This window comes from Arvicola amphibius, chromosome 4 (assembly GCF_903992535.2).
Source record: "Arvicola amphibius chromosome 4, mArvAmp1.2, whole genome shotgun sequence".
In the NCBI taxonomy this organism is placed as follows: Eukaryota; Metazoa; Chordata; class Mammalia; order Rodentia; family Cricetidae; genus Arvicola; species Arvicola amphibius.
Window position 1 is genome coordinate 58,054,787 of NC_052050.1, and position 19,038 is coordinate 58,073,824.

The 19,038-nt window shown below is 46.1% G+C and overlaps 1 protein-coding gene across 2 annotated transcripts in view; it reads right to left on the reverse strand.

Moving 5' to 3' along the window:
* The window catches only part of Cdrt1 (CMT1A duplicated region transcript 1), a 32,290-nt gene that overhangs the window by 10,633 nt on the left and 2,619 nt on the right, over positions 1-19,038 (reverse strand). For both annotated transcript variants that reach the window (XM_038326566.1, XM_038326565.1), the window contains exons 2-10: positions 18,119-18,289; positions 15,715-15,915; positions 15,494-15,621; positions 12,850-12,972; positions 10,068-10,177; positions 7,823-8,023; positions 5,434-5,555; positions 1,669-1,817; positions 163-305 (exon numbers count right to left, since the gene is read on the reverse strand). In XM_038326566.1, the coding sequence (XP_038182494.1) occupies positions 163-305; positions 1,669-1,817; positions 5,434-5,555; positions 7,823-8,023; positions 10,068-10,177; positions 12,850-12,972; positions 15,494-15,621; positions 15,715-15,915; positions 18,119-18,289 (1,348 nt within the window). The remainder of the gene's footprint in view (positions 1-162; positions 306-1,668; positions 1,818-5,433; positions 5,556-7,822; positions 8,024-10,067; positions 10,178-12,849; positions 12,973-15,493; positions 15,622-15,714; positions 15,916-18,118; positions 18,290-19,038) is intronic.

Sequence of the window (19,038 nt, forward strand, 5' to 3'; positions counted from 1 at the left end):
TGGGTAGAGGTGGGAAGGAAGCAGAAAGGGACGAGGAAAAGAAGGGCCGGGAGAGCGGCAGCACACAGAGGGAGCCATCTGCTGAAGCCCGCAGTCTCCATAGTGCTGGGGAAAGGAGGGACGGCCACAGGCACACGCACCACCCAACTCCCCAGCACCTACTTAGGATGCTTGAAGGCCATCAGGCACCGCTCGTACTTTCCCACCATGCTCCAGGCCATGACCAGGCCATCGGCACCTCCAGAGACGAGATGCCACTCGTTAAAGAACAGGCACTTTACGGCTCCCTCGTGTCCCGTGAGAGTCTGCAAGAAAAGATGCCACTCCTTTCAGACCCTCTCCATTCAGACTGTCACTCCTCCACTAGCCAGAGCTGGAGGCTTCTTTAGCGGAATCCCAATGCTATATTCCACTCCTCCGTGAGTGCCCCAAGCTTAGTGTGTCCTTCAGCTGAGTTAACTTCTCTAAGGCCAGAGAAGCCCATGCCTCCCGGTTAGTGCCTTCCCCACTCAGGAAAAAAATGTGACTAAGTTAAGTTCTTGTTCTGATGGGTCAGTGGCAGGAACAGGCACCATCTTGCTGGAGCACAGAGAGCCGTCAAGTTCCTCTTCCCTGCTGTCATCCTGAGCTCTTTGCCACGTCTCAGAGGGTGTGTATGGGCATTCTTGTGCCCGTAGCTGAGGCTCAACCACAATGACAGGACTGGTATGGGAAAATCCCACATTTCACTGTGACCCTGTGGTCCTGGCACAAGCAAGATCTTGCTAGTACACACTAAAGCCAGGAGTCCAAATCCAGCAAGAATGTTTGTGGACACACTGTGATTTGAATGCACCTCACAGGATCCAGGAGTTAGAAGTTGAACCCTCAAATTCCTAAGTCAGTGTTGGGCCTCTAAGAGGGCTAGCATTGAAATGTTCTGCTCTCGGGAATGTATTCATCTGGTCAAGGGCTTGTGGCCTATCCCAGGAGAGACTTGTAATAAGAAGAGTTAGTCTCTGCCGTGCTTCTCTTTCTCACCATCTCATGCTCGTCTTCACCATGGCATGGCCCGTCACAAAGGCCTTTACTAGATGCCAGCATTGCTTTTGGACGTCTCAGCCTCCAGAACTACGAGCTAAACAAACTTCTATGTTAGATTAACAAAACACAGACTAAGACAATGTCTAATGGCGCTCAAGATGTCAGGTGTTCTCTTATCATTAGTAAGGACAAAAATTACTTTTCCAACACTCAATTTACAATTTATTATTATTATTATTATTATTATTATTATTATTATTATTATTATTATTATTATTGCTTTACTGAAATTAGTGGTGGTGGGGCTTCCTTAGAAAAACAAGAAACAATTTATTGGTGAAAAAAAGAAGCATGTGTCCATTCCCCTGCCACCACTCGGGCCAGGAAAAGGCACTTCACCTCACCTGCTGCAAGGCCCTGGGGCTCATAAACTCTGCAGCCTTCATCCATTGACAATGGGGAGCACGATGTGGGGTGGAGCCTAGGATCCTGACCTACCCTGAATGTCTTTGGAGATACTCTGGTTTTCCCCGGTTGCTGGCTGTAACTCAGTTGCTTGAGGGTGGTCCAGGGAGCTGCACGGAGTGACAGACCTTCGTGTCCCCTCTAACCAGTCACCAAGGTTCCTACCCACTGGCTGCTCACCTTCAGCAGCTGAGCTGTGGCAATGTGCCACACCTTGACTATGCCTTTCTCACAGCTGCTCACGATGTAGGTCTCGCTGATCCTGGCAGCCAAGATGGGATCTTTGTGTTTAAATGTCTTCAGGCACTTCCCCGTGTCTATGTCCCATTCTGAAGGGGAGAGGGTGACAGGAGAGGCAAGGGGAAGGGGACAGGGTTACAGTGAAGTTCTGCTCCTTGTCATGAAACTGAGCTTACTGAATCTTCCCCAGAAACCTTCACCTGGCTGGTACCCCTGCAGGCTCCCCTGCCAACAGACCCTTGGGAAAGCCAGCAATGCAGAGGGCCTTCTCTCTGACCCTGGGACTCTGCCTTGGAACGGCCCTGCTGAACAACCAGTGTGCAGTAAGCCTGGATTATGCTTGCTGTTGAACATAATTTTTGGAAGTCAAGGCATAGCTAGTGCCATGACCCTTCCCAGGTGCTCTCTTCCTGGCCACGCCTTCCATCGCCACAGAAGGCGAGTTGCCATCCTTTCTTGGAGTTTCTCACTCTGACAGAGTGATGCATTGATATTTTGCTAATTGTGAACTTGGAGTCTTAATTTGGCCTTTTTAAATGCTGGACTCAAAATTGTATCCTGATCACTTAGTCAGTTTGATGAGGTCAGGGCCTAACTCCCCTGTCCCCAGTCTCAGCCCCGCTGGTGGTGTCCTGTTGATTCAGCATGCAGTCCTCCACACCAGCCCTGTGACATGGGCCATAATGCTGGGACTTGAACCCCTGGCCCTGGACTTAGTCAGAATGCCCCATTGAGGGCCTTGGTGATGAACACTCAGATGGTTTGGAGGCTGTGACTGCCCTTCCATCACAAACCCTCATCTAGACAGTTTTCACCATGACTTTTGCACCTCACAAAACCGTGGTGGCAATGACATTCGTTCAGATGGATAAGGACATGGCAGTCGGGAGTGTGACTCCTTTGCTGGGTCTGAGCGCTGTTGTTTCCTACGTCCTTTCTCTCTGCCTAGCCCTCATAGGTAGTGACTCCCCAGGTCTCTGATTTCTCTCCTTCTTCCTGCTTTCCTGAAGATGCTTGATCCACGCTTAGGTCTTGCGTCTTTCATTATGAGTTCATCCCACCACATTCACAGGTTCCACATCCTCAGATTTGACCAAACCACCACAGATCAAAATATTTGGTAATGAAAATGGTATCTATACTAGACGCTGTATACACACACAGAGAGAAAGAGAGAGAAAGAGAGAGAGAGAGAGAGAGAGAGAGAGAGAGAGAGAGAGAGAGAGAGAGAGAGAGAGAGAGAGCGCGCTTTTTTGGCATTGTAACTAAATAATAATGAACAACTATTTATATGGCATTTGTATTTTTTTATGTGCTATGTATTATCTAGAGGTTAAAAAGCATACAGGAGGATGTATAGGAGTTCAACACAAGTGTCATCTGTCTCACATAAGGCACACATGCATCCCCAGATGTGGTTGGTATCCATGGGAGGAGCTCCTGGCATCAGTCCCCTCTCGATATATAGGGACAATTGAAATTGGCAACTATCAAAGCCCACCTATCTAGATCCCTCGCCCAGTGCATCTGTTTCCAGGAATTTCTTACTTGTTTGTCCTCATGAATCTCATTGCATTTGCTCTCTAAGGCTGCTAGAAATTCTGCCTCAAGGTTTCTGGCTGAAATACAAGTGGATTGTCTCTTACAGACATGAGACATGATACCACATGACGAAAGTCAAGGAGTCAGCATGAGTATACTCCCCTACAGCAAGGCCAGAGGAAATTCATTTCTCTGTGGCCTTCTAGAAGCTACCCTATCCCTTGGTTCATGACCCATTCTTCCGCCTTCAAAGTCAGCAACCTCCCACCTCCCCAATCCTTTTTCACAGTCAGACTGCCATCAGATTACAGTCAAAAACACTTCTTTTTTTATGGAGCCACACGAATACATCAGCCCACCATCAATAATAATCCAGAATAATCTCCACATTCTAAGGTCATTAACGTAATCATATCTGAAAAAAAATCCTTTTTTTGCTTCCCAAGATGTTTTAGTCCATATACCGTTGCTTGAATGAAATACCTGACGTATGTGTTTACAAAGAGAAGACTTTATTCAGCTCAGTGGCCTAAAGGTTCCAGGGCATGGTGCTAGCTACTGTGGGGGACTCTCTTGGCTGTATCATGTCATGGTAGAAATGCACATGTGTGTGCATGTGTGCATGCATGCGTGTGTATGTATAACGAGGAATATCGCTGAACTGGAAGTTAGAGAGTAACTGGAGTCTCATGATCAATGAGCAATGCCCCAAGTGGGCCCCAAAACTTCCCACCAGGTCCTTTGTCACTTCTACCTGCCACAGTGGTGACCAAACTTCCAACACTTGAGCGTTTAGGGGAAACACAACCTAGCACAAGATAATATAGTCACCAGTCCCAAGGGTTAGGATGTAAACATTTTTGCTTGGGCATTGCTCTGCCGACACATCCTAAACTTGAAACGTCCGTGACCTCCTCTCTGTTTTCTCCCTACTTTGTTCTCCCTCTATAGTGTTTGTTGTGTCTGTGAATTATATTTTTATAGGACTGTCAGTCTGGTTTTTTTTTCTAAATGGCATTATTATTTGCTTTTATAGCCTTCTTTTTTATATCCAGTTATTGAGAAAGTCCTGGCAATTTCCCCTCTGGAAGTCTCTCACCTGGGCCATTGGCTGTGAAGCTACCCCCACCTGACTTTTCCTCATGTTTGTTTGTTCTCAAGTGTTTTGAAGATACCATGGTAGTTTTCTAGGGTGCAAAGTATCTTCACTTATTCCCTATCTCCACACAGTCACCCTCTTCCAAGTTCTTCTAAACTCTCACCTGAGTTATTGTCTGAAGTGCATATTCAATCATGTCTGGGCCACGGGGGGAGGGGGGGAGCACACCTGTGGCTTCCAGGCTCAGTTCCGCATTGTGTTGCAGAAAGCTCTCCATAGCTGGTCCCCAAAGGAGCTTAGAAGAATACCCAATACCACGCACAGCAGTCCAGTCACAACCGACAGTGGGAAGGACTCAGTGCAGCCGGCTCCATCCTCCTGCACATCTGTCTGTCCTTCTTCACGCTGCTTGAAATATCTCCCACTGTCTACCTGTGGAAGTACTAGTCCTTCCGCTCACACTCAAGTGGCATCCTGCGGACGGAGCGTTTCCTAATTTACCCGTATTTCTATGGTCCCTTTGAACACTGCATGCAGTTAGAAGCACATGATTGAGAGCCAGTATTTGATTCAAATCCCTACTTTTTCTTCTTGTAGCTCTGATTGTGACTACTTCTCTGTCTGGGGTTGAGATAGTAGTGTTATTTATCAATGTGACAAAGTCTAGGATCGCCTGGGAGACATGCCTCAGAACACATCTTTTGGGGATTATCTTAATTATATTAATTAAGGTGGGATGATCCACCCACTGTGGGTGGTACCATTCCCTAGGCAGGGATTCTGAAGCACTGTTGGCTGGATGGATTGACAGACGTATGAACAGATGCCCAGATGAGAGAATAAGGAGCAGGTATAGAGATGAGCGGAACACAAGCTGAGTGAGGCAGAAGGGGCCTGAAATTCCAGACCCCAGGAGGCTGAGCTAGGAGGGTCAGGGGTTCAAAGCAGCCCAGGCTAGATCCCGAGACCCTGTCTAAGGTGGAGAAAGAAGAAGGGGAGTAAAGGAGGGGAAAGGGAGAAGGAGGGGAGGGGAGAAAATGAGGAAATTAAGGCAGATTTCTCACCTTTCACCTGTGCGTCTTTTGCTCCAGATACAAGCCTGTTCTTATATAAATCCAGGCAAGTGATTGTCCCCTGGTGGCCATAGAAGATTCGGATGCAAGCCCCAGTTGTCACATCCCAGTATCTGCAGAAATGGGGGTGGGGGTGGAGATTTTCTGAAGGCCCCAAGGGTCCTATTGTACAGGGTTCGTTTAAATAAGTAGGTAGTTAGTAGGCAGCAGGGCACTGGTAAGATCATCCTCACTGAGAAACCAAATCAGCAACGTGTGCACTTCAGGACCAGTAACGAAGGTAAGCAAGTCTGCTGGGCACAGACCAACCTACAAAGCTCAAAATCATTCCTCTATCTACCCATAACCAAACTGAAAGCACATGGCTGTGATGCCATTCTTAGTTAAATGGAATAAGAATGCACAAGATTGATAAAAAGAGAGTTTTAGACAGAACAAAAAAAGGGGGCTGGAGAGATAACTCAGTAAGAAAGACAAAGGCCTGGGTCTGACCCCTGGAACCCAAATAATGCAGAGCCTGACGTGGTGACCTATGCTTGCACTGTGAGTGCTGGGGATGTGGCAGATCCTTGAGACTTATTGACCAGTCAGCCTAGCCTGCTAGGTGAGTTCTAGGCCAGTGATACACTCGAGCTCCAAAGGGAAATGGTGGCTCCACACTGAGAAAGAAAATGTCTTGCATTTGGGAAAGTCCCAGATTCAGTCTCCTACACTAGGGCCTAGGGGCAAAGATCAGATAGCATCCTGAGAAGTGAGAGGGAAGACAGAGGCAGAGATAAGATAGAGTAACTAACAGACAGATAAGTACAGAAACAAAGCCTTAGGAGACTAGTAATGATCACACAGCGTCATGTTACAGGCACCTAATTTCCCTGTCCCTAACAAAACTCAAACCAAACCAAACCAAAGGCAGAGAGAAGCCACAAAATGAATGAGATAAAGGCCTTGCCCTACCGGATAGAAAGTCTTACAAACCAAAGCAATTAAAACGTTGTTGAGCAAGGACTGCCAAAAAAGCAACCAAAATAGAACCGAGAGCCCAGAAATAGCAAGATAGAGACGCAAGTCTTGGGACACAGCTAGCCATATAAAAGGACATTCTTTTTCATGAATGGTGCTGACACCGTTGGGGACACCAGTGAAGAGCCTCTTAAAACAATAGAAGGTCAGAACAAAAATGGTTTGGGATAGAGTGGAGACCTGAAAATGAAAGGCAAAAATGAAATAACATAGGGCTTTAACGAAGACACCTCAAAGCCAGACATGATGTTGCATGACTATAATCCTAGAATTCAGGAGGCTAAGGAGGGACGGTTGCCCTGAGTTCAAGTCTAGCCCGGTTACATAGCTAGGCACTTAAGAAAAACGTCACCCAAACTCATGCACACAGACACCAGATGGTGTGACCAAGATCATCTGTGGGAGCACCCCTAGGGCTAAACACCAGAACTAACACAAACATTCATCTGTACAAATATTCACCCAGGAAAACACTGCCCCACACACATCAGCTCTGACTGCTCTGCACATCATATGGCAAATCTTAAACCTAGTCCAGGGCAAGAACCAAGTGTTTCCAAAGTACAATTCCGTTTATTTTGACTCCAAACATGGGTATAAGTAAATAGTTAATATTTTTGAAAATCTACAAGCAAGAAGAAAAATCTATAAAATACAAGAGTATAATCAATATAAAACTTTGGGCAACATTACCCCATCTGGAAAAAAAGGAAACAAGGAGGAGGAAGTCACTCAGAGGACAGGGAAGGGCTCTTTGCTGGTCTGAGCGTGAGTGTTCATTGCATTCTTTAAAATATAAGAGGCTGAAGGGATGGCTCAGCCATGAACCCAAGTTTGGTTCCTGCACCCACACCAGATAGCTCCAGAGCATCCCGCACCCTTTTCCAGCCTCCAAAGGCAACTGTGCTCATATCCATATACCCACCCACAGGCACACATATACACATAATTTAAAAAAATTTAAATCTCTAAAACTAAAATAAATGAATATATAGTTTAAACATGATTTGATTCCACATTATATTCCACATAAAAAACTATTTTTCCCTTGAAGGAATTTATTTTTTAAAAAATATAAATTACATCTTTCTTTAAGAATATTAAAAAATGAAAAAACACCAGATTTTCAATGCCCCATCTGATAACTTACAAATCTGTTTCCTAGTTTAAACAGTAAACAAAATCTTGACTTTTATCCTGAAAAAAAAATCTACTTTTATAGATATTCTCGAACTATTATAATTCAAGATAGCCTATAAATAAATACACACTGGAAGAAGCATGCCATGCGTGCCTCTCACAAAAGGCCAGTTTTTGCTGGCCCTAGACAGAACAGTGACCATGCCCTTGTGTCTCTCACCTGATACTCAGGTCGTAACTCCCACTGAAGAGGGTGTTGTCCTCATCAGACAGGAAAAGAGCCTTGACACTGCCCGCATGGCCTCGGAACTCGATGGGCATCTCCTTGACCTGCATGACGTTCAGAAGGTGGATCTTCCGATTGGATGATACGGCCATTAGATCTCCCCCACTATAGTGGATGATCCTGTTTTGGTCCTTCCTGAGTTTCAGGGTGTAGAGGGGATGGGTTATAGGAAAGAGGAGTTAGTATCCTTCCTGGCCTCTCATAGCACCTGACTTTTGCCTGCATCAGTAGAATAAGGAAATGTAGGGCCTTTCAGAAGGCAAGGCCAAGTGATAATGGGACCTGATGATCCCTGCCTCACGCCACAGAAGTCAAGGAGGATTAAACCCCAAGGACATGGGTAATTTTACTTTAAAAATGATATATTCTGCTTATGTACACTATGTCCCCCAAAGGTAGACTAGACGGAGTGGCGTTCCTAAACCTAATTGACCATGGTAGTCTGTTTCTTATAGAAAACTTGAGAGGAATAAAGTTGGGAAGTCCCTTGCGCACTGAGTTTCCTTTCTGTCTTTCCAAGGAGCAACTGTTCAGATCAGATTACTAGGTCCATGAGTGCCACTGACAGTAAACAAGGGTGTGATGTGGCCCTTGGTCACAGCGACCTTTACAGTCAGTCAGCCCACCACTGCCAGGTGAGAGGAACTGATTTCCTAATCTGAAAACTACCACAAAATTGGCTATTCTGAACAGGATAACCAAATAATTGATCCAAGTGGAGCCATTCTTGATTATGAAAGAGGACACTGTTATTAAGTACACCATGGCCGCAGAATAAGGAGGTGGTGTCGCAGCAAACAGGAAGGCAAGATCACTTTGAATTCATCTCCTGATTTCTTCTGTCTATAGTAAAACACTCCCCTACCCCCCTACACACACATCTAAAGAGCAGCTGTCCCCAAACAATTTGTAAAACTAGCCCACATGACTTAAAATAAAAGACAAGCAACCTCTACAAAACCTTGGGAATAAAGAGAAAGGACCTAGGTCAAAAATATGGCAAAACACAGACTCTTAAAATGCTTTCTTGGGACTTGAGACTCAGTGGCAGGTGCATGCAGGCCTAGCATATGTGAGCCCCATGTTCCATCCCCAGTCAGAAAGAAAGAAAGAAAGAAAGAAAGAAAGAAAGAAAGAAAGAAAGAAAGAAAGAAAGGAAGGAAGGAAGAAAGAAAGAAGCAAGCCTCCTTGTAGCATATCCAAATGATGTCACATGCTACAGTTATTATAAATACATTTTCATATTTAAAATACATACCAGAGTGTTTTGCTGTAATGTGTTACAGAAATGTATAACATAATCCCACTTCCTCCAAGTATCTGCTATAAGTTCAAAGACACTGTCCTGGAGGTTAGAGGCCAATATTGTGTTTACTAGGGTTATGTGAAGTTGAAATTAGCTGGAGTCATCCAACAGGAGGGATCTTCCACTGAAATTGCCTCCATAACACAGGGCTGTAGGAAAGCCGGTAGGTCATTTTCTTAATTAGTGATTGATACGAAAAGGCCCAACCCATTGTGGGTGGGGAACACCTCTAGTCTGGTGGTCCTCAGTTCTATAAGGAAGCAGACTGAGCAGGCCATGAGGAGCAAGCCAGTAGGAACACCCCTCCATGGCCTCTGCATCAGCTCCTGCCTCCAGGATCCTGCCAGGTTTGAGTTCCTGCTTTGGCTTCCCTCAGTGGACTGTGATTCAGGATGTGCAAACTAAACAAAACCCTTTCCTCCCCAAGTTGCTTTTGGTCATGTGTTTCTTCACACCAATAGTAACCCTACCTGAGATAAATGTTTGTGGCGGCTCTCTCTTGGTGACACAATTTCAGGAGACTTGTATTTCTCTGTGCACTGGCTGGGACTGATAGGACTTTTCTCCGTGTGTGCTCTCAAGTTGGAATAAGACAACAGTGAAATTTCAAAGAACCAAAGATTTCATGTGTGTAATCTATACAAAAGTTTTTTTGGGTCAGGATACCTAAAAGTAACGAAGGTGTCCTGGGCGGCAGGAATGATGCAGGTTAAACATTCGTTGTTCAAACGGGATTTTATGAAAGCTCAAACCTGGAGCCTAAGTGGGGGGAGCTCTGCCTTCCCAAGTCAGTGAAGGTCCAGAGAGGCCTACAGTGCCAGCTGGAGTACCGCAAGGGTCCCTAAAGATCTAACTCTTCATGCCAGGACTTACGTGTCAGAGAGAATGCGGATGTTGTAGGTGCCGCAGAAAACGTTCCTCTCCTCCATCTGCACCATCTGAGTTTCCTGGTTCTGGTATGCAGTCCACAAGTTGTAATCATTCTAAAGGAGACATAGGGAGTCAACGGCAGAGTCCTGGATGCACTGCCCCCATCCCCAGTCTCCCATGGACTCTTCCCTTCAAGGATGTAGCTGCTGGTGGGGTTGGTGGGGAGAGGCCCATAAGCGGGCACTAAAGTTACCTGTGAGAGAAACCACTAAGATGTGGGTGCTACTTCATGTTTCACCTCTGAATTTTCTACACTTCAGCTCCGTGCGCTTTCATGGCTGAATTCCAAGTGTTGCCTGGAGCGCAACTCTACTGAATATGAGCACATGTGAACAAGTTCACATGAACATGCTCACACGGATATGCTCACACGGGCATGCTCACACAGACAAGCTCACGTGGATATGCTCACATGGGCATGCTCACACAGACAAGCTCACGCAGGCATGCTCACACAGGCTAGATCGCACGGACATGCTCACACAGACAAGCTCACACGGGCATGCTCACGTGGGTATGCTCACATGGGCATGCTCACACGGGCATGCTCACACAGGCTAGATCTCATGGACATGGTCACACGGGCATGCTCACATGGCATGCTCACACAGGCATGCTCACACGGGCATGATCACACAGGCATGCTCACATGGGCATGCTCACATGGGCATGCTCACACAGGCTAGATAGCATGGACATGCTCACACAGACAAGCTCACATGGGCATGGGCATGTACATCAAATTACAACTGCCTTTGACCAACCATCTCACAAAATTGGGATGTTGTATTTGTAGTCCAGGTACCCAGTAGCACAGAACACAGCAGAACATCAACCACATGGGAAGCTGTGCTGCGCTTGGTATAGTTGAGTCCAGTGTATGCACCTGACTTTGTCCCTGCAGCTGACTCACAAAGTAGACTACTCGCCCACATGGTACTCTCATCACCTGACAGGTGACACATATCTGAGACTCAGAGAGGGAAAGTGAGTTTTATCAAACCTCAACAGGGTGATTCCCTTTGCTTCTTGCCTTTCTTTCTTCTTCCCCTTCCCACACTTCTTCCTCCAGGCATCTACCACACAATTTCTGCATGGCTCCAGCCTGCCAGGCATGGCAAATTCTGGTATAGAAGACTGAACTGAACATCTACTTCCGTTCCTTTCCCCAGCCCTCAAGAAGCTGGGAAGCAGATACACTCGACTTATAGGAAAGACAGAGGGAGGCTGTCCTGAGAGCAAAGACTACGACATCGTGTGTGCATCAGGCAGGCCCGAGAACATCCCTTGGAAGTTTCCTTCAAGCTCAGCGTTCTCCTCTGTGTCCTGGACCCTTCCTCAGATGCCTTCATCCCTCCACTAACTCTTGAGCTGTAGCCACAGAGATGCTCCAGAAGAATCTGCACACCTGCCTTATCTCCAGGGCCCATGAAGCTTTTTAGACATAAAAAAGAAATAAGCGCGCACGTGTGCATGCGTGCGTGCGTGTGTGTGTGTGTGTGTGTGTGTAACATGTGCCTCTGTCACTCAGCTGACTAGAAGACCTTAAGTTTTTATGACCCTCAGTTTCTTTATTGACAAAATGGATAGACGAACCAACTTGGAGATGAAAACTTGCAGGTAAATAAGATTCACAGATGTCTTTTCTTAGTTTGCGTAGATAACTGGTGGTATCTTTTTTTTTTTTTAAGGTAAGAGGTTCCATTTGTTTGCTTTTTTTCTGAGCCAGTTCAAGCTGACCACAAACTCACTATGGAACCTAACAATCTTCCTGCCTCAGCTGAGATTTCAGACACGTGCCACCACACCTGGCAATATAAGAGATTTCACGAAACTGATTTTTCCCTTCTCCTGAAAGCTCTAATTGTCTGGGAGATCAGATTCCACAGTACTCAATGGCATGATTTGCTGGAGCTGTGGAGCTACTGGGACCTTTGGGAGGGCAGCGGGCTCTCGGTTCATCACAGCCTCTCTAGCTTTTACAGACCATGCTCCCCACTCTCTCCTCTGTGTTCTCTGCCTGGCCCTGCACACACATGAACAAACAGGTTCCCTATGGGCTCCCAGGTCAAACCACCCTTCCCTGAAGTATCCTTTTAGTACCAACTGAATAGATTTCAGAGTAAAAGGAACTTCAGCAGAGCAGAAGGACTAGAAATCTCTGGTCTCAGGAATAACTACAATGCCTCGATAGTAAATGCACAATGCTCCAAATATCTTCCCTTCGTTCTACAGTATTGCCTAAGAAGTAATGAGGAGAGCTATGGGTAACGGAGTCTCCCTCCTATCAGGAGCAGAATGGACCTGGCAGTGAGGTAATGAATCTGGCATTCTAAACAAGCCTTGGCCCTCTTTTCCTGCTCTTCCCATTCCAAAGCAAGAGACTCAAGTGCCCTTGAGATGTGTGGATTCCCAGGACAAAGGGGAATCCGAGGCGTGGCTGACACTGCTCCCAGCCTCTGAAATCTCTACTTAGATGACACTAATGCCACTGACATAGACCGCTGGGAGGACACCCAGTGAATTCCATTCATCCAGCAGACGATGACGCCAAGGCTTACGTAGAAGGAGTGAGTTGTATGTGGATAGCAACACAGAACATTTGTCTCCTTCCGAGAGTGGTACCTCCCACGAGCCTAGGTCCTTGTTTGTGGGTGTCAGCCTTCAATGGCCGACAGGAACACGACACTTGTGGCTACTTACCCCAGACATCAGTGAGACCCACCTTTGTTCTCAGTTTCCACTTCTGACTTTTTGATCGCGCGCGCTTCCCGTCATCTGCTATTTTAGGGACTGGGATAGAGACTTTGCTGGCATAATTAGGATCTATTCCCCTTGTGTAGGACCCCTGTATGGTTTAAAAAGAAATCAAGACTTCATTTGGACATCAGTACTCTATGTATATTATACTATTCACAATAACTAAAATATAGAACTAAGTAAATATACATTAAAGGAGAATTTTAAAAAGTGTGTGTGTGTGTGTGTGTGTGTGTGTGTGTGTGTGTGTACATGTATGCATCTCCACAATGGAATGCAAGAAAACAGAAATACAAAGGAAATCCTGTCATTTGCAGCAATGTGCACGGAAGTAGAGAATATCATGTTAAGTGAAATAAGCCAGACACATTTACTTATTTACCTGCAAGTTTTCATCTCCAAGTTGGTTCGTTTATCCATTTTGTCAATAAAGAAACTGAGGGTCATAAAAACTTAAGGTCTTCTAGTCAGTTGAGTGACAGAGGCACATGTTACACACACACACACACACACACACACACGCACGCACGCATGCACGCACGCACACGTGCGCGCTTATTTCTTTTTTATGTCTAACAAGCTTCATGGGCCCTGGAGATAAGGCAGGTGTGCAGATTCTTCTGGAGCATCTCTGTGGCTACAGCTCAAGAGTTAGTGGAGGGATGAAGGCATCTGAGGAAGGGTCCAGGACACAGAGGAGAGGCAAATACATGATCTCACTTGTATAGCATCTAACAAAGTTGAGCTCATAAAAAGTATAAAGAATAGTGATCACCAGAGACTGAGGTGGTTCCAGAGGGATAGGGGGCAGAGGTTGTGGTCAAAGGACACAACAGAGTTAGACGGGAGGAAGTTCAAGAGATCTATTGTATGGTAAGTTCACAATAGCTAATGAAGACATACTGTAGTCTTGAAAATGCAAAGCTAAGTGTTGTCTCTCCAGGGAAAAGTGATGCATTCATTAATGGCATTTAACCATTCCACAATGTATATATACTTCAAAACATCATTTCCTATATGATAAATACTTACAATGTTATCTATCATCTCAAGAAAAATACTTTGTGGTACTAGGTGTTGAACTAATCACTCTACCACAGAGCTACATCCCTGGCCTTAAATATATTTTTGAAACACACACACACACACGAAATAACTCTTCTTTGTTTCTACTCTCCAGGAGAAAAGGGAGAAACTAGTTCTTGATGAAATCTGAAGATGGTCAAGCCCTGAAGGTCCAGACCTGGACAGTTAAGACAAGATTGTGTGTGGACAAATCAAGAAAGATGATGAATGCCAAATGCCTGGAAGGAAGCCGACATGAGAGAGGGGCAGTTCCTGACACTGGCCTGCTAACTGTGCCTGCCTCTCTTCCTTTGTCACTACCTGAACTACAGGGTTTGGGGTTAGGTCTCAGGTAAGAAACAAAGGTAGAGATGCCAGAGATGTTTCCTGTTGGAGAAACTCCCTGTTAACCTGAACCCACTGCATGTGGGCCTTGTAAAGATGTGGATAGCAGGGCTGGAGGGGTGGCTCAGTGGTTAAGAGCACTGACTGCTCTTGCAGAGGACCTGAGTTCAATTCCCAGCACCCACATGGCAGCTCGCAACTGTCTCTAACTCCAAAAAATAGGTGCTGGAGAGATGACTCAGTGGTTAAGAGCATTGCCTGCTCTTCCAAAGGTCCTGAGTTCAATTCCCAGCAACCACATGGTGGCTCACAACCATCTGTAATGAAGTCTGGTGCCCTCTTCTGGCCTTCAGGCATACACACAGACAGAATATTGTATACATACATAATAAATAAATAAATAAATAAATATTTTGTAAAGAATATGTGGATAGCTCGAAGCTGATACACAAGTTTGTGGCTTTCTGGTTGTAGAAGCCACTGTAACTCTGTGCAGAGGGAGAATTGTCTGCCTCTCTAAGTTTGGGATCCTGCAGTTCTAGAGATGATGACTCAAGAGATCTACCGTATGATAAGTTCACAGTAGATAACGACGATAGATTATAGTCTTGAAAAGGCAGAGTATTATTGGCATGCTCTCCACTATATGAGGTGATGTATTCATTCGTTAAGGACAGGCAACAATTTCACAAGCTAACGTTCCCAGAGCTTTGCACATGCTAGACAAGCTCACCACCACCGGGCTGGAGCCCCAGCCCTCTGAGGGTTAGGAAGCCCCTGTGTTCCTTGGAGATTTCTGCTTAAAAGGGATTTTTTTTTTTGGCCCATTTGTTTATTTTGTGTGTATGTGTCTATGGGGGTGGGCACATGTACCAAGGCACATGTGCGATCAGAGGACAACTCGCAGAAAACTGTTCTCTCATTTCATCATGTGGATTCAGGGGATCGAACTCAGGTCATCAGACTTGCCAGCAGGTACCTTCAGTCACTGAACCATCTTTACGGTCCACCACCCCTAAGGTTTCTGTGTTCGTCCCTGCTGAGTACAGTAACCGTGGAAAGGCGGGAGGTCAGAGCACCGGGGAGTGCCGCACGTGTGGGTAGGAAGCCATTTGGGGGTCTACCAGGGAGATGCCAATGTTCACTGTTACTATGGAAACGAAGCTGGTCCGCAGACATGCCCGTCAGACCCAAAGTACCTGCAGGAGAGTAATCTGGTTCTGGATGAAGGAGTGCATGGACAGGTCTACCTTGACCTGCTGGATCAGAGCGGCCCAGTGCTGGCTCACAAAGATACACTTGTTCAGACTGTTCTTATCCAGCATTTCTGAAAGAAAAAGAAAGAAGGTGGATCCAGAAACCCCCCAGAGCTGGGCCCAGATGAGAAGTCTCTGGGAAACCCCCCAGCTACCCAGCATACTTAGAATGTACTTGGAGAGGTGGAGGGGCAGGTAACGGATAAAGTCCCGATATTTGCTGGACCCAGAAGACAGGACTTGAACCTCATCCAGGCTCAGCAGCAAGTTGCACGGATCGTCTCCCAGCCTGGATGCGCCCGCTTTTCCAGAAATCTGTTTATTCATCTCGGAAATACACTGGAGCGAACTCTTCCCTTTTCCCTCTAGAGCAAAGCCAGAGAAAGGTAGGTGGTTGGATTGCATCTGTGATAACTCTAGTCTCCACACAAATCCACTGCAAAGCTTGCCCCCCAAATAGGTCTCCATGTCTAGCCATGGGCCACCGGCTCTTCTCATCAGCCTCTTTTCCCACCAAAACGGAACCTCATGACTCAAACATACAAGTACTTTTCAGCTCCAGATGTACAGTCAAGACCGAAATGGCATCTTATCTGGAATTTCCTATAAAATGCTCCAATGAAGCCGGGCAGTGGTGGCGCACGCCTTTAATCCCAGCACTTGGGAGGCAGAGGCAGGCGGATCTCTGTGAGTTCGAGGCCAGCCTGGTCTACAAGAGCTAGTTCCAGGACAGGCTCTAAAAATGCTGCAGAGAAACCCTGTCTCGAAAAACCAAAAAAAAAAAAAAAAGAAAAAAAAATGCTCCAATGAAAGAGAGATCAGTCCAGAGAGTGCTTGCCACACAAACATAACACCCTGAGTTTTAATCCCAAGCACCAACTTAAAAACCAGGTGCAGTGATCCACACCTGTAATCCCAGCACCGGGTAGGGGGCGGGGGCAAGAAACAGAAAGATCCCTGGGACTCACAGTCTAGCTATCAGTGAGCTCACAGTTCCATGAGAGATCCTGCCTCAATAATTAAAATGGAGAACAATTAAGAATACCTGAAGTCAACCTCTGGCCTCCACGTGCACCACACAGCATCTACACACACACACGTACATACACACACATGCACGCACACACACATGCACACGCACACATACACACAATACGCTAGTAAAAGAAAACTTGAAACAATTTAAAAGTAGGGAAGTAACGAATTAAAATTGCCAGGTTAAAGGTGTCGCTCAGTGCTGAAACACTTACTAGCAAGGATGAGGCCTGAGGCTCAGTGACCAGCATTGTACAATTCCTAAGACTGCTAAAATATTGGTCATTGTTGGTCAGTATGACTAGGGGTCAGATGGCTAGCTATTATGCTGTTCTACGTACCTTTAAAATGTGAATTTTTCACTTAAAAGGTATTTTGTATTTCTCATGCCTACTTCATGGGCCGTCATCGATCACACAATGTTTCAGACAATGATGGGGACAGCATGTATGACCTAGCCTGGTTATACAGCAGGCTACCCCATCCAGGTTTATGAACGTACACGTCATGACGTTCACGCACCGGCAGAATCAGCTGGCAATACAATTTACAAAACACATCCCTAACTGGGTGTGGCTGCACATCTGTAACCCTGCCACTTGAGAGGCTCAGAGCTACAAGTTCAAGCCCGGAGTTATCTACATAGCAGATTCCAGGCCAACTTGGATTAATGACCCATGAGTTCCTGTGCCTCATTTCAAAGGCCAGCTTGGGAAGGTCGTCCGGTCTGGAGCCACACTCCACACCACATTATCTTCCCTCAGAAAACTGCACCCAGCGCTTCAGAAACAGCCGCTGACAAGATGGACTGTAGAGGGCCACCAGGTACCACACCAGAGCTCCGGGGACAAAGGCACACTGTGGCCTAGGATAGAGGGGAAAACTGGGGACCGCTCTAAAGAGCCCCTTTCTGAGCTGTGTTCAGGAGTGTCTTAGAGAGCCCACAGAAGTGAACGCGTAAGCTTGAGTGGCAAGCATGACCAGTACGTAGCCTTCTACCCTTACCAGCTGTGAGAATTAAATGAGAAGAAAAAAAAAATCCAAGAGCCTGGCACATAACGCTAAGGTAGGCTAGTTTTCACAGCTGACATCCCCAGCTTCTAGAGCCTTACCAGCGCCTCCAACTCCACTGAGATTCCCCGACCTCATATACAGAAGCCCTTGACTTCATGTGAGGTCACATCCTGGAAAAGTCACCATATGTAAAAATAATGCCTCACTGCCACGTGCCTATGATTGTGATAAGTGGGGGAGTCAAGAAGGATCATGAGTTCAAGGTCAGCCAGGGACACGTAATAATAAGACTGACCTAAAAAGCCACAACAAAACGTTTTTACTACCCCGGAACCATTAAAAAATAAAGAAATCTTAAGTCTAACTCTGTAGACGCAGGTGTTCTCCGACACAGGATGCCATCCAATCACAAAAACCAAACAAAAACAAACAACAAAAAAAAAACCACCAAAAGATTAAAAAAAAAAAATCCCTGTCGGGTGAACCCTCCAGCTCACCTGATGCTAGAGCCTGACTTACCAGTAGTAGCGTCTTTCTCCTTTTCAGCCCCCATTTTATTGCGCGAAGGTCTGGACATAGGGAACGACATGGGTTTGGGTCTAGCTGCCCAATAGACATATGAAGTCTCAGATGCAGGGTTGTAGCTTTTCTCGGGGAAAAACATTATATCGTTGGAGTCTTGTTTGAGGCCTGGTGAACAAAAGCCAAGACAGGTTTGCACTGAAGTAGGTGTACAGAGGGAGATGAAGTAGACAGACAAGGCCTTGTCTTTCCTCATTTGGTTAAATGCAGCCAGTTTCTGGAATCTCTCGGTCAACTGCTAATTGAAAATAAGTGAAAGCAAGCAACCTGTATCTGCAGCAGACATCCACAGAGCTGTTGCCCCTTGTCCCCGACCAGTCCAGCGTAACAACTGCCACCGCATTTGTTCTGGAGTCAGCTTTAAAAATGAGCTAGAGGCAGCTTAACACTCCTGGGAGGTCTGCACAGGAGCTGTGCAAATACTATTTTAGATTAAAAAGAACTTGAGCATCTATAGATATTGAGGTCCTAGAATCAGCATGCATGCATGTGTGTGCGCACACAGAGAGAGAGAGAGAGATTGAGTGCGCGCACACACAGAGAGAGAGAGATTGAGTGCGCGCACACACAGAGAGAGAGAGACTGAGAAGCATCCATGCAGAACAAACCAGAGACTTATTCGTTTTACTCAAGGTCTCTGAAAGCCTCCACCGGAGCTCCGCCGGGAAATCTATGCCGCAGATTTTGTTAGCCTCCTGTATTTAAGGAGAGAGTGGTGGAGCCATTGAAGGAGCTGCAGGAAGGATGGCTGATTTCCTTCAACACATAACTGCCCTTGTAGCAGATTAGAAATCTTAACTTTTAAGAAATACTTATTTTTATGTGCACTAGAGTACAGATGCCTTTGGAGTTCAGAA